The sequence below is a fragment of the Triticum aestivum genome, chromosome 1B (assembly GCF_018294505.1).
Source record: "Triticum aestivum cultivar Chinese Spring chromosome 1B, IWGSC CS RefSeq v2.1, whole genome shotgun sequence".
Classification (NCBI taxonomy): domain Eukaryota; kingdom Viridiplantae; phylum Streptophyta; class Magnoliopsida; order Poales; family Poaceae; genus Triticum; species Triticum aestivum.
The window spans coordinates 528,849,675-528,862,022 of NC_057795.1; the positions used below are offsets into that span (position 1 = coordinate 528,849,675).

At 45.8% G+C, this 12,348-nt stretch overlaps 2 protein-coding genes across 3 annotated transcripts; both read left to right on the forward strand.

Annotated features, from left to right (window-relative positions):
* The first annotated feature begins 3,949 nt into the window (after positions 1 to 3,949).
* LOC123136575 (selT-like protein) lies at positions 3,950 to 9,337 on the forward strand. 2 transcript variants are annotated; one of them, XM_044555992.1, is made up of 4 exons: positions 3,950 to 4,289; positions 4,417 to 4,490; positions 8,024 to 8,339; positions 8,689 to 8,778. In XM_044555992.1, the coding sequence occupies exons 1-4, from the start codon at positions 4,056 to 4,058 to the stop codon at positions 8,761 to 8,763; spliced, it is 699 nt and encodes a 232-aa protein (XP_044411927.1). In that variant the 5' UTR covers positions 3,950 to 4,055; the 3' UTR covers positions 8,764 to 8,778. The 2 variants fall into 2 exon arrangements, with proteins under 2 accessions (XP_044411927.1, XP_044411921.1); XM_044555986.1 differs by lacking the exon at positions 8,689 to 8,778 and adding an exon at positions 8,950 to 9,337 and having other exon boundaries at positions 3,974 to 4,289.
* Positions 9,338 to 9,721: 384 nt separating this feature from the next.
* LOC123079497 (uncharacterized) lies at positions 9,722 to 11,658 on the forward strand. Its single transcript, XM_044502274.1, has 2 exons — positions 9,722 to 11,027; positions 11,582 to 11,658. The coding sequence occupies exons 1-2, from the start codon at positions 9,722 to 9,724 to the stop codon at positions 11,653 to 11,655; spliced, it is 1,380 nt and encodes a 459-aa protein (XP_044358209.1). The 3' UTR covers positions 11,656 to 11,658.
* Positions 11,659 to 12,348: the final 690 nt, after the last annotated feature.

The window sequence follows — 12,348 nt, forward strand, 5'->3', positions numbered from 1 at the left end:
CCTTTGCTCAGTGATGACAGTTGCTAATCGTCCTGACCTCCCATGCTGGAGCTCCTAATCAATGTTTGTGTTAAGGTTTGACACTTGTTGATTGTGGATGATCCTATGTTGTGCCGTGGGGTTCGGTATGCACACCGGTGCGGTGCGTTAGGCAGTTCGTAGAGTCTTGGTATTGTGATCCCTTGAGGGCACCCTTCGTTTACTTGTGCCTCTCGTGGTGATTGTCTTTCTGTCTGCTAACTAGGTCGTGCCTTTTCCTGGGCGCTCATCTCTTCTCTTCTTTAACTTTGATATCCATACGGTTTTCAGCTCGGTTTTCCTCATAAATGGGATTAACTTGTTAAGATTTTTGATCTGGTTTTTCTTATAAACTAGATCAACAAAATCCTAGGGATGACTCTTGGCTTTTGCCGCTTTTGAGCAATATATATTCAGGTAGGAGAACTCTCCCCCGTGATTCATCAAAAAAAAGAAATTATGACTACACCGCTGGAGTTACTCTTAGCACAATAAATAGCCACCATGCACGCGTCACTCAATTATGTACATTCACATGCCTAGTGTACAACAATTATGTAGTAGTGACATTACGACAAACACCATGATAGTTCAAGGATTATACCCACGCTTTTTCAGAGAGAGAGAATTGTAAATATTTTGATTTACACGCAGTTTTCTTTTTTGTGAATATGTGCAATTTCCTTAATATTGTGATGTGACTAGTATCCTAAGAGCGTGGTTAATAATATAGCCAACGTTCGGCTATAAATACTTGCTCTAAGAACGTCACACATGTCTATACCTAAGAAATGCGAAATCCTACATTTGCTCGTGCGAAAATATTTTGTTCTGACGAGTAACTGTACATGAACATACACGCGTCTGTGTTCAATGGCTTGCTCTATCCGCATGGGACGGTGGTTGGTATAGGTGTGTGCCATTCTCAAAACAAAACGAAATACAGTACGAGTACTTTTCAAGCCACGAGACTTCTAAAATTCCAATTTGGTCTCTTTAATAAACAAGTGCCTGCCTTTTAGTATAGGAAATGAAAAGGCCTTGCTGTCCTGAAAAACTATACTATATGTTCGTACATTCACACCTTGTCATGTCCATGTGCCAATGATCTTCAATCTTGATTTTCAATGCCCATGAGCTGCTAGCAGAATTTGTCAAAGCATTAACCGTACTTTGCTTTCTTAGTTGCGCCTAACCGCAAAAGGTACACCACCATTTGGTATTGCCCTTTTTGATTTGTATAGTATCGGGGACGGACCGAAACATGCTTCAACGCGCACTCGTTATAATAGTAAAATAAAAAAGCACTAGAAAAAAAAACATTGATTTTCTTTAGGCATATATATAGTGTATGAAGTTCCACGAAGAAGCGACACCCGCGTGATAAATCCGGGTAAAAATCACAAAGTCTCAAAACTATATTAAAAAAACATTGTTTGAGGAATTGTATGGTCCTGTTATATTTTCTTCACCGAGAATACTACGGGTGTCAACACTTCACGAAACTTTTCACGTGAGAAGAATGGCCGACTAAGTTTGATACCTCAAAATTACAGAATATTTTTGTTTTAAATTACTGTTCATGTGGATATGCGTGAAACCAAGTTCACCTTGGTACTGTCGTATCAGAGACTTGAGTCTTTGTGTTTAATGTCCACATTTGCCATTTCAATGGGGTGCTGAGACTGGAGAATCCTTCAAGCATGCTTATCCGTTCCGCCTCCACGAGTAGTGCGTGTCTCAAATGTGACATGTTATCTGTAAACAGGCCTATAAACAGGTTCATCATACGCACATGTCTTTTTGATAACACTATACGCGCATGGTAAACAAATGCTAGGGAACGACAATTAAGATGCAAGGCCAACCCTCCAAGAGGACAAGAAGACAAAAGGTGACAAGACCAACGCCAAAGACAAAAGCAGTGCGGTCGCGGGCGGTTCTGGCTGCACGCCTGCGCCCATACAGTATTCACCCGAAAACGGACGATTCCGTGCTGGCGGAACCGAATAAAACGGACGACCGGCTCTTCCAGCAGTAGAATTTTCATTTCAAGGAGGGGGGGTCAATAATAATTCTCGTGGAACCGCGGCGAGATTACCTAGTACAGTACGTGGTCGTTCTTCTTGGCCACATACAGATGGCCTCTATGCTCTATGCCAGCCTGCTTGCGATGGAATTCTTTTCTCTTTTCGATCCCTTGCGATGGAATTCTCCGCCTGGTCGTCGATCAACGGAAGGACGGAGCTAGAGCCCCCTTGACCAAGCCAGCCAGTGCGTGCGTGTACGGCGTACCGGGCACGGTTTGGGAAATGGAACCACCTGCCTGCCGGCCGGCCCCGCTCTGCGCTTCCTCCTCGCGGGCGGCTGTACGCCATCATGCGTGCTCCTTGTGAGTGACCCGCTCCCAATCAACGAAAGCAAAAAGGCATCCCCTCTCGCGGTCTCGCTCGATCGGTGGCGCCAACTCGACATGCCCAAGGAACGATCATTTCATTCCACGGGCGCAGACGAGCAGCCAAGCTGCCGGCGCGTCATACGCGATGACACGCGGGCGCTCATGCGCTGCACGTCCGCTACGCAGCACCGAAACTATGGTCTGGTGTGCTCAAGTGCTCAGCCGTTCAAACACCGAACGCGCGAACATAGACGTACGTACTGGGCTTGAGATTTAAACAGTGGGCCTCGCCTTTCGTGTCCCTGTCATATGCCCGTACGTGCTGTTCCGGTGGAGAAGATGGCACGCGCGCGCCATTACTGCTGTTGAACTGACGCTAACCTGTCGGACCAGATAAGCCGAGACGAGCCCGAGTGGAGTTGCATAGTGCACTCTGTCAGCTGTCAAGCGCAGGGCGCGCATGGCACCCTGTCAAACGAGCTCTGCGCAGATGCATGCATGGCACGACCATGATTGCTCTTGTGCAAACATGCACGTTCCGCTTCAGCGCTTCAGCCTGATCGATCGCTTCCACACGACACGGTTACTTTTACCGCGCGGAAGAGGCGAAACTTCTGACGGCCAGTCACTGCAACCTGCTGGACATCCACATAAACCCGTGGCGTGGGCTGTGATCGGCCATCGGTCTATGTGATCGCTTCTCGAGACGGCGATGGAGCATACTCCCTCCGTCCACGAATAAGTGTACTTAATTTTTATCCTAAGTCAAAGTTTTAAAACTTTGACCAACTATATACAAAAAAGTAGTAACATATATAATATCAAATTGATATATTATGAAAATACATTTCAAAACGAATCTAGTGATACTAATTTAGTGTCATAAATGCTGCTACTTTTCCCTATAAAGTTGGTCAAAAATTTAAAACTTTAACTTATGACAAAAGCTAGAAGTACACTTATTCGCGGACGGAGGGAGTAACATTAAGCGAAACTCTTGTTTTGTCTGGCCGGTAAGACCTGGTGGTGAGCTTCCAACCCAAGATTCCAAAGGTTGCTTACCAAACTGATCTAGACCAAACCTTGATTGACATTGACCCCATGAAAGCCCAGCCTGTCTGCCTGTCTGCCTGGTCATCATGGAACGTTTCCCTTCCGCTGCAAGGCTGCCGGTAGCTCATCTCTCTTTCTGCGGACAGAACTACTCCATGATTATTTTTGTTGTTGGTGAGAGCGAACTGCAGCTCAACTCAAGTAGCCGTCGAGTGTTCCAGAGTTGGACGGATCGATGGCCTCACAGTCCCATCGCAGTACGTTTTGAGTAAGAAAAAACTCAGTTCGTGGGCCGTCTAAATCCAGAAGGCCGATGGCATCCACACCACCGTCGTGGGCCGTAAGTTGGAAGTAGACATTTCCATCCGAGCCCAAGCCCACACAGCCTCCACCACCACCAAAAGATTCCCGGCCTTTGGCCGCACGAAGTTGGAGCCCCACTGACAGCACTGACCCACACCACCGGACCCACCTGGCAGGCAGCTTGACGGAGGAAGGTGCTTCGTCGCCTTCAGCACCGGCTCCGCCTCTTTCCGTTCCGCGTCCCAGAAAAGAAGGGAGGAGAGCGGGCGACCGGAAGGCGGCGATGGCCATGGACCGCGTGCAGCTCCTCCTCGTCGGCCTCCCCGCGCTGCTCTTCATCTCCGACCTCTCCCACATCTTCGCGCCGCCGCCTCCGCACCTGCGCCACCCCCACGGCCACCCCCCGCACCACCGCCACCCTCATCCGCCCCACCATCCCCACCAGCCGCACCCGCCGCACCACCACCCCCACCCGCCGCACCACCACCACCCGGACCCCGCCGCCGCTGCCATACAGGTCGGTCGTAAACCCTAGCCCGAGATTCCTTTTCCCCCTTGTCGCGAGACCCTAGCCCGGAACTCTGTGGCTCCGATCTGGCCGGCAGAGCTGATGTTGTTATCTTTTTATTTTGGTGCAACCGCAGCAGCCCAATCTGGACGGAGGAGCTGGATTCGGCACAACCGTGGAGCTGCAATTCTGCGCCTCCTGCTCGTACAAGTGAGTCTCTGCGGACTGATGGTCGCTTGCTTGCTCAATTTGTGTTGTTAGTTTGCTTGTGTGGATCAAGTGAACCTATGCGTAGTGTAGCGGATATTGAGTGTTCCGGAATTGCTGTGTGCCTGCCTCAGTTGACCATACCCCAATACATGGGCCAGTTTATATATCATGCAAAATGATCTAGGAGGTGGATTATTTGGTACTCCAGTAAAACCAGTGTCACTGGTTGTTGTTAAATAGCAATTGCTAATGCCGAATGCGTTAATGCTCTGGTGACAGTGTTAATGCTTTGTTAAACATTAGAAGTCAGACACTGTTATGTATATGGATCAAGTAAGAGCTCCTACTGGAATTAATTTGGAATATTATTTAAATTGGAAAGAGATTGGATTAGAGTTAGAGGTCGAATTGGTATCCTTTGGTAAATTACTCAGGGGTCAAGTAAGTGCTCCTATATAAGGGCTGATTCTAGGAATAGAAATTGACCTATCGAGTACTTAAAAAAAAGGGCAACCTGGTGCATGTAGCTCCCGCTTGCGCAGGGTCCAGGGAAGGGTCCGACCACTTTGGGTCTATAGTACGCAGCCTTTCCCTACATTTCTGTAAGAGGCTGTTTCCAGGACTTGAACCCATGACCTCATGGTCACTCTTCGACAACGAAATCCATGAGGACCTCAGCACTGTGTTGTTGGGGCGCCTCACAATCTTGCTTCTGAATTACATAGGTAATGGTGGAATAGTTAAGTATATTCCGGATGTGGTTTGAGCAGACTGTTATGTAGGTTGCTGGTGAGGAGATAAGTGTATGTCTTTCTGATGTCAAGAAGTAAAAAGGGGGAAAACTCCTAAATGACAACTTGAAGGTTGTTGTGAGTTTATATTTTATCAATCTGTCATCTCCCTGGTTTATCCTCCTGAGCCGTTATGTAGTTTATTCCAAACTATCATATTCGTTCTATTTGGACATTTTTCCCCCGCTAGTTTGGTTATAAAGCTAACAGTGTACAGGGACAGGGAAGATGTGCTAGGGTTGCCAGCTCCTGATTACAGCTAACACAAAAGGCCCAGAACTGACCAACAAAAGAACTGACACGTCCAGAGTCTTGAAAAGAAGACAATACATAATCAACTTTGGTGTCAACGAAAACCACAAAGAACAAGCAGTACACCTTATAATGCACCTATGTATGGCCACGGTGCACAGGCATCTGTTGACAAATCTTATCCATCGGTTCCAACAACTTCCCCTTCTCCTGGTCCTTCAGCATTACCTCCATTGCTGCACAAAATATAAAATACTTGTAAAATACATCTTCTGTTGCTTTGGCATCTTCATCTCCATTGCCATCTTGTCACGCACATTCCAAATTCCCAGGCTACTGCTGAAAAGCAGAAGATCATCACCTTTCTGTTTGACCTGCTAGGCTGTTACTACACATAATGTAGTGTCTAAAGAAGTCTCCAATGTTGTTTGGGGACCCTGTCCCTGGACATGCTGATCCAGACTTAGTTGGCAAGCAAAAGGTTAAAACAAGATCTGTTTCACTTCTTCTTCCAATCCACATAAGCTGCATTTCGCTGAACCCTTCCACTTCTCAATCTGCCCCACATCAGCTGGCTATCTGTTCCGAATAACTTACCAAAGAAAAATCGATATGCACACTTGTGAGGGTTCTACTTTAGTCTAAACTATGAATGATGATAACATTGTAAGCATGATGCAATATCGTTGCTTTCATCTGGTTTGCACAGTTCAGGTTGAGTTCAGCTATAGATGACAATGTTTTGAGCATGCATTATTCATTTAATATAAGCTGACAGTAAGCATATTCATTGACTTAAAATGTTTCTAGCTTCAGGTCAGCTGAGATTTAACTTGCATTGATTGGTTAGTAGTAACCAGTTCTTTAGTGAGACTTAATGATTGTCGGATACTACAGTTCCTGTGCCAGCTTCTCTGTCTCTAGCAAGTGGTAATGAACAACACGACATCTTCTCTGGTCGTAGGTCGGTATGGCTTGCTGTATTAAAAAAAAACCTTTGTTAAAAACTTAAAACGGTTTATGTAAAACTAAATGTTACGTCTTGAAAATTCTTGTAGCAGCATGTTCTATAGACAATTGGTTTTCCAAGTTCCAACACACTTACTGATTTTGTGTGCTGCCACTTATTAATTACTCCCTCTGTCCCATAATAAGTGACTCAAGTTTGTGCTAACTTTGTATTAAACCTAGTATAAACTTGTCACTTATTTTGCGACAGAGGGAGTATAATGTTAGGAATGCACAATTAGTGTGGTAGGTACGCAGATCATATTTATTTTATAGGAAGATTGGGTCCATGCTGCTGCAGAGTTTGAGAAGTATATAAATAGCACACCAAAAATTCTACTCTACTGTAGTGTCATTCTGTGACAAAGTACGAAGACCTTTTTCTAAAAAATTCATTATCACTTTGGTTTGTTTTCTTTGGCATGTGTTCCCAATGTTTGCGGAATACATAACAATTTCGTTAGTATGAGCACTAAAGAAACTCAGAAAGGGTTTACCAGCTTTAAGAGAACAATGCCATGATGACTGCTGTGCCATTTCCCCCTAGTTTCCCTTTATTCTATTCACTTACATATTTTCTTTTTGCTTCATTTCTCGCAATCACAAGTTTGCAGCAACCCATCCTTCCCAATTCTAGCTATCAACCTATCACCACCTTTTCTTTCATCTAGTTACACTGTCCTTGACTCCTTTGCCATCCCACCACGAGGTTGTAGGAATGAGGAGACACATGTTGTAGCCTGCTTCAACTGTTGTAAGTGGCCACTCTCTTGCAAATGATGTGTGGTTGCTGGAAGCCCCCCCCCCTCTTAGAGGTTCATGGAGGGATTGGAGGGTCTGGGATGACCTAGTTGGTGGATCCTTCAGGCCTATCATCAACAGAGCAGGCATGATATGTGCGACCTTCCTTTAGGGAAGACACGTCTTTAGCTACCAGTGAATATTGAATATCTGCGCTGTGCACTGGGTAGCTGGGTTGTAGTGAGTAGGGACTTTACTCACATTCGGATTAAGGTGCTTACCACTAGTACAACCTCTCTATCAAAATGCAAGACATTTTTTGGTTTTACATAGGGCATAAAAAGCGTCTTACTTTTTGTTACGGAGGGAATAAACTCTTAACATACAATGTGGCTACTACTACTCATCTGAACTTCAGTTTTGACACAACTAAGCTGGCTCTCCATTACCTGTCAGTGTATCAGAGGATTGTTGGCACAACTGAGCTAGCTCTGCTCTCTTTTACGCTCTTTTGGCCTTCATTATATGACCCGCAGTCGTGAGCACCACTACATTGTATGGGGCTTTACTTGAACCTGTTTCCTTATCTTGAGTTCCCGATATTACTTGAAAAGGACATCGTATGACATAGGATTAAGTTAGTATGCGATGCCATCATATTTCATCCTCTCCTATAAATACTGTATATATTTTGCTTTGCACGTACAGGTTAAACTAAAAACTTTGACTTCCATTTTGCAGGGGAAATGCAATGACCATGAAGCGCATGCTGGAAACATCATTTCCTGGCATTAATGTTTTCTTGCATAATTATCCGCCAGCTTTCCCCAAGCGGGTACTGAGCAAAATCATGCCAGTTATTCAAGTCGGAGCCATTGCAACAATAATGGCTGGTGACCAGATTTTCCCCAAACTTGGCATTACTCCACCTCCATTGTTTTACTCATTGCGTGCCAATAGATTTGGAACCATGGCGACAATTTGGCTCATTGGCAATTTTGCCCAGTCTTTCCTACAAAGTTCTGGTGCCTTTGAAGTTTACTGCAATGGAGATTTGGTATGTTTCCTACATCAGACACACCATTCTCTTTCACTTCTTAACACATAAATTGCTTTCCTGCATGCTTGCATCATAAATTAGGCTTCATGAGATTCTAGTGTGCGCCCTTTCTCTTTCACTTCTGTTAGCACATAAATTGCTTTTCGACCCACTTCTTTTGACTACAAGTTCATTATATTGAAGGATTACTTCCACAAACAAAATATCACCCTTTTGCCTTGCTGTTTTATCACAGAGATGCTATCTTCCATAAACCGCTAAATGGATAAGGCTTGCTTTACCAACATGACTTGAACAGTAATACACTTATACATTTCTCTCGCTGAAACTTGTTCCACCTTCTCAGGTTTTCTCGAAGTTAACACATAAATTGCTTTTCTACCCACTTCTTTTGACTACAACTACAAGTTCATTATATTAAAAGATTGCTTCCACAAACAAAAAGTCACCCTTTTGCTTTGTGTTATCGATGTTCTTTTTCTCATGAGATTCTGTTGCTCTTCCTAGAAAAACTGCTACATGGAAAAGGCTTGCTTTACCGACATGACTTTAGCAGTAATACACGCATATATTTCTTGCTTACTGAAACTTGCTTCCACCTTTCCAGGTTTTCTCGAAGTTAGCCGAACAGAGGTTCCCTAGCGAGTTTGAGCTGCGCGATCTCATCGGCAGCAGGCTGCCACCTTCTCCATTCGGGAAAAACATGGGAAACGTCTTGTCTTAGTCGATGATCTCAGGAAGAATATCGTGCGCAGGACCGATTTATGTCTAGTTCTCTACTAAGGTATTTTATGGTTAGCTAGCTGATGTCGATCCTATCGAAACTCCACAGCTTGCCTGTAAACACTAGCTTCCGAATATGTGTGTGGTTTGTAAATGCCCTAAAAAATAACTTGCACGAGACAGTGACTGACAGTGCGATAATGCTGTATGAACACCTCCCACTATAATCGTGATTGCCTGATGCTGCTATGCTACTGGCAAAGGTCTGAAAATCTTCGCACTGAAGTTTAAGTCTTGTTTATTTTTTGGAGTAAATTCTTCTTGTTTGTGCTTGTTTTCTCAGTGGGTCATGTATGTTGATTCTTTGCATGCATCGTGCCGCTCGGACTACTGTCCGATTCATCGCAGAATTGACATTTAGACGAATGTGTACAGCCCATGGGCTACTTTGAACTCGCAGAGTATTTTGGCGGGAGTAGGAGTTAACGAATTTTTGGACTCTGGAAAAAAAAAATCTGAAACGTGAGTTAATGAATTTTTGGACTTCGAAGTTCGAACTCACCTTATCTTGTCGTCTTCTCTGCGAGACCATGGGCTAGACAGCTAGACGGTACCCGCTCCTTTGTGCACCAAACCCATGGGCCAGCCAGAGACGCATGGACCGAGTCCATGTGCACCAAACCCCCTCTTTCCCATCCACCACAGATCGCTCACGTCACGGCCAGAAGGACAAAGCTGCGCAAAACCCTGCCCCTCTTCGCCTCCAGATTCCAGAAGCAAGCAAGATGCTCCGACGCGTCGCCGGCGCCGCCGCGGCGCCCCTCCGACGCTGCCTCTGCATGGCGGCCTCGCGCCCTCCCTGGGCCCTCACCTACAGGATGGCGGCGCTGGGCGCGTCGGGGGCGCCGTCGCCGGCCGCGCGCGCGTCCTTGGACCTCCACCAGCCCCCCTGCGTCTCCCAGCTCTCCGTCCCCACCCACCTGGCCGACGGCATGGACCTGGCCGCCGCGACCATCCAGGCCGCGAGCTGCGACGGGCTCCTCCTCCTCGACTTCGCCGACACCGGCGACTGGCCCGAGGCCATCCGCGACTGCGGTGGCAGCAGCAAAGCGATGCCCGGATTGGCCGCGTGCGCCGCCGCCGTCGATCCGGGCGTCAGGCGCTTCGTCTGCAACCCTCTCAGCGGCCAGCTGTTCCGCCTCCCCGTCCCCAGCATGGATGCCGCGCTGACGACCACGCCCTTCGGCCTGCTCACCCAATCCGACGACCCCCACGGCCCGCCTGACAGGTTCGTGGTCGCTCAACTCTGCCTCCGGGAAAGGGACGGCCAAAGGGTCGTGCGCCGCTTTCGGTCCGAAACAGGGGAGTGGGACGAGCCGCCGCTGTTCGTCCCGTCCGCGGCCCCGGCTTGGCGCCCAATGCCGAACCACGAGGTGGTGGCGTTCGGCGACCGGCTGTGGTGGGTCGACCCTTTCTTTGGTGTCTTCTCTGTCGACCCATTCAGCGATCGGCCGGAGCATGGCTTCGTCGCGCTGCCGCGCTCGCTGCCCAACTTTGACATGGACGCGCCGCTCATGCTGTTCCGGCTCTTGGGTGTCAGCGAGGGGAAGCTGCGCTATGTCGAATTGACCACCAAGGAGCCGTTTATGCTCTACTCGTTCTCGCTCGACGACGAGGGGTCCTCCTGGAAGCTAACACATGAGAAAAGATTGAACCTGGTCTTGTCTGACAAATCCATACCTAGGGAATGTGAAATGCCGTGGATTTCTGCAATTGATCCATTCAATGCCAACATTTTCTATTTCACACATGGTGACCTTGTCTGTGAACTCGACATTGATAAGGGGGAGACTGGGAGTAGTTCTTTTCCAGACAGCATCACCTCTCGGAGCTACAGCTCTGCCTTCTTTGTGCCTGTAATGCTCCCAACATGGCTTGAATCATACAACCTCCCGTGTGCAGGTATGCTTCTTCGACATGCATGCTTGATTCATTTGAATATTAAAGCTCTGAAGTTTCCTAGGCTTTAATTTTAGGGTGCACAAGTTGTAGTTTAACATATTTTTCAAATCATGTGTGTGGAACCCTTGTGCACAACATGGATATATTTGTAATTGACACAAATGGTATCTGTATTTAAGTTTCTGAAGGGGGTGATTGGGTGGCTGATATCTTAAATATTGTGTAGAATTAATAATTGCATATAGACCCATACGTTTTAGAACTAAACTGGCCATCATTAGCAGCGATTTATTCTAAAATGCTGCAGGCGGAATTTTGTAGTACTAGAGAATCTGGAGTATTTTTTTGATTGCAATGGATATGGGATTGTATATCATGTTGAGTAAAAATGTGCTCTCTATTTAATGTCAACATATATCTCTATGCAGCTGTCATGTTAAATGCCTAAGCGGTATTTTCTGATTCAATTCTTGGTGTAATGAAGAAAGATATATAGTTCTCATTGTTCTGTATCATTTGTGTTTAATTTCCTGTATCTATGGATATAACTGAAGGAACACTTTCGAGAAAGGCGACCAATGGAACATGGAAGACTTTGGCAGACATGCTGGTTCGTGTTGACTGTTGACAAAGACCAGAAAAAAAAATCGAAGCACGCCAGCTAACTTATCTTTGGTACTTTCTCTTGAACAGTTCTTCTTGTTTGGGTACTCTTCTTATTTTCACTTGATATTTAATCATATTTTTTCTTTCTCCTGTTCATGATTCTGCATATTTCCTATACTGCCCGTTCAACGTGTTACTTGCAGGAGTAAGTTTTTTTTTGAGAATCCTTGCAGGAGTAAGTAGTTTGGTCAAGTCACCATGTCGAACTGCTACCCTAATTTCCGATCCTTATACCATAATAATATTGTCATCCTTAATTCCAACTCCTATGCTGCATCAATAGTTTTTTCACTGGTACTGTCTTCAGTGCTTTGTACAGGAGTATTGTCTGAACTACTCTACTGCCATGCTGTTCTGACTTATACCCAATACCCTAGACATAATTAAAATGAGTAAAAGGCTAAAAGGTATCCTGCCTTCTCACCTTGATCAGCTTTATTCTTTCACTAGTCACAAATCCTGATATGTTTTTTTTTTTGCGAAACAAATCCTGATATGTTGTTACCAAATCAAGACTGAACTGAAGTACTCCCTCCGTTCCTAAATATAAGTCTTTTTAGAAATTTCAAATGGACAACAACATACGGATGTATGTAGACATATTTTAGAGTGTAGATTCAGTCATTTTGCTTTGTATGTAGTCACTTATTGAAAT

What these genes read in the sequence shown, in the direction of transcription:
- LOC123136575 (XM_044555986.1), top strand. Translation starts at nt 4,056, where the DNA reads ATGGCCATGGACCGCGTGCAGCTCCTCCTCGTCGGCCTCCCCGCGCTG. An exon ending in CCGCCGCCGCTGCCATACAG is followed by an intron (nt 4,290 to 4,416) that starts GTCGGTCGTAAA and finishes GTGCAACCGCAG; the next exon opens with CAGCCCAATCTGGACGGAGG. An exon ending in TGCGCCTCCTGCTCGTACAA is followed by an intron (nt 4,491 to 8,023) that starts GTGAGTCTCTGC and finishes TCCATTTTGCAG; the next exon opens with GGGAAATGCAATGACCATGA.
- LOC123079497 (XM_044502274.1), top strand. Translation starts at nt 9,722, where the DNA reads ATGGACCGAGTCCATGTGCACCAAACCCCCTCTTTCCCATCCACCACA. An exon ending in ATACAACCTCCCGTGTGCAG is followed by an intron (nt 11,028 to 11,581) that starts GTATGCTTCTTC and finishes ATATAACTGAAG; the next exon opens with GAACACTTTCGAGAAAGGCG.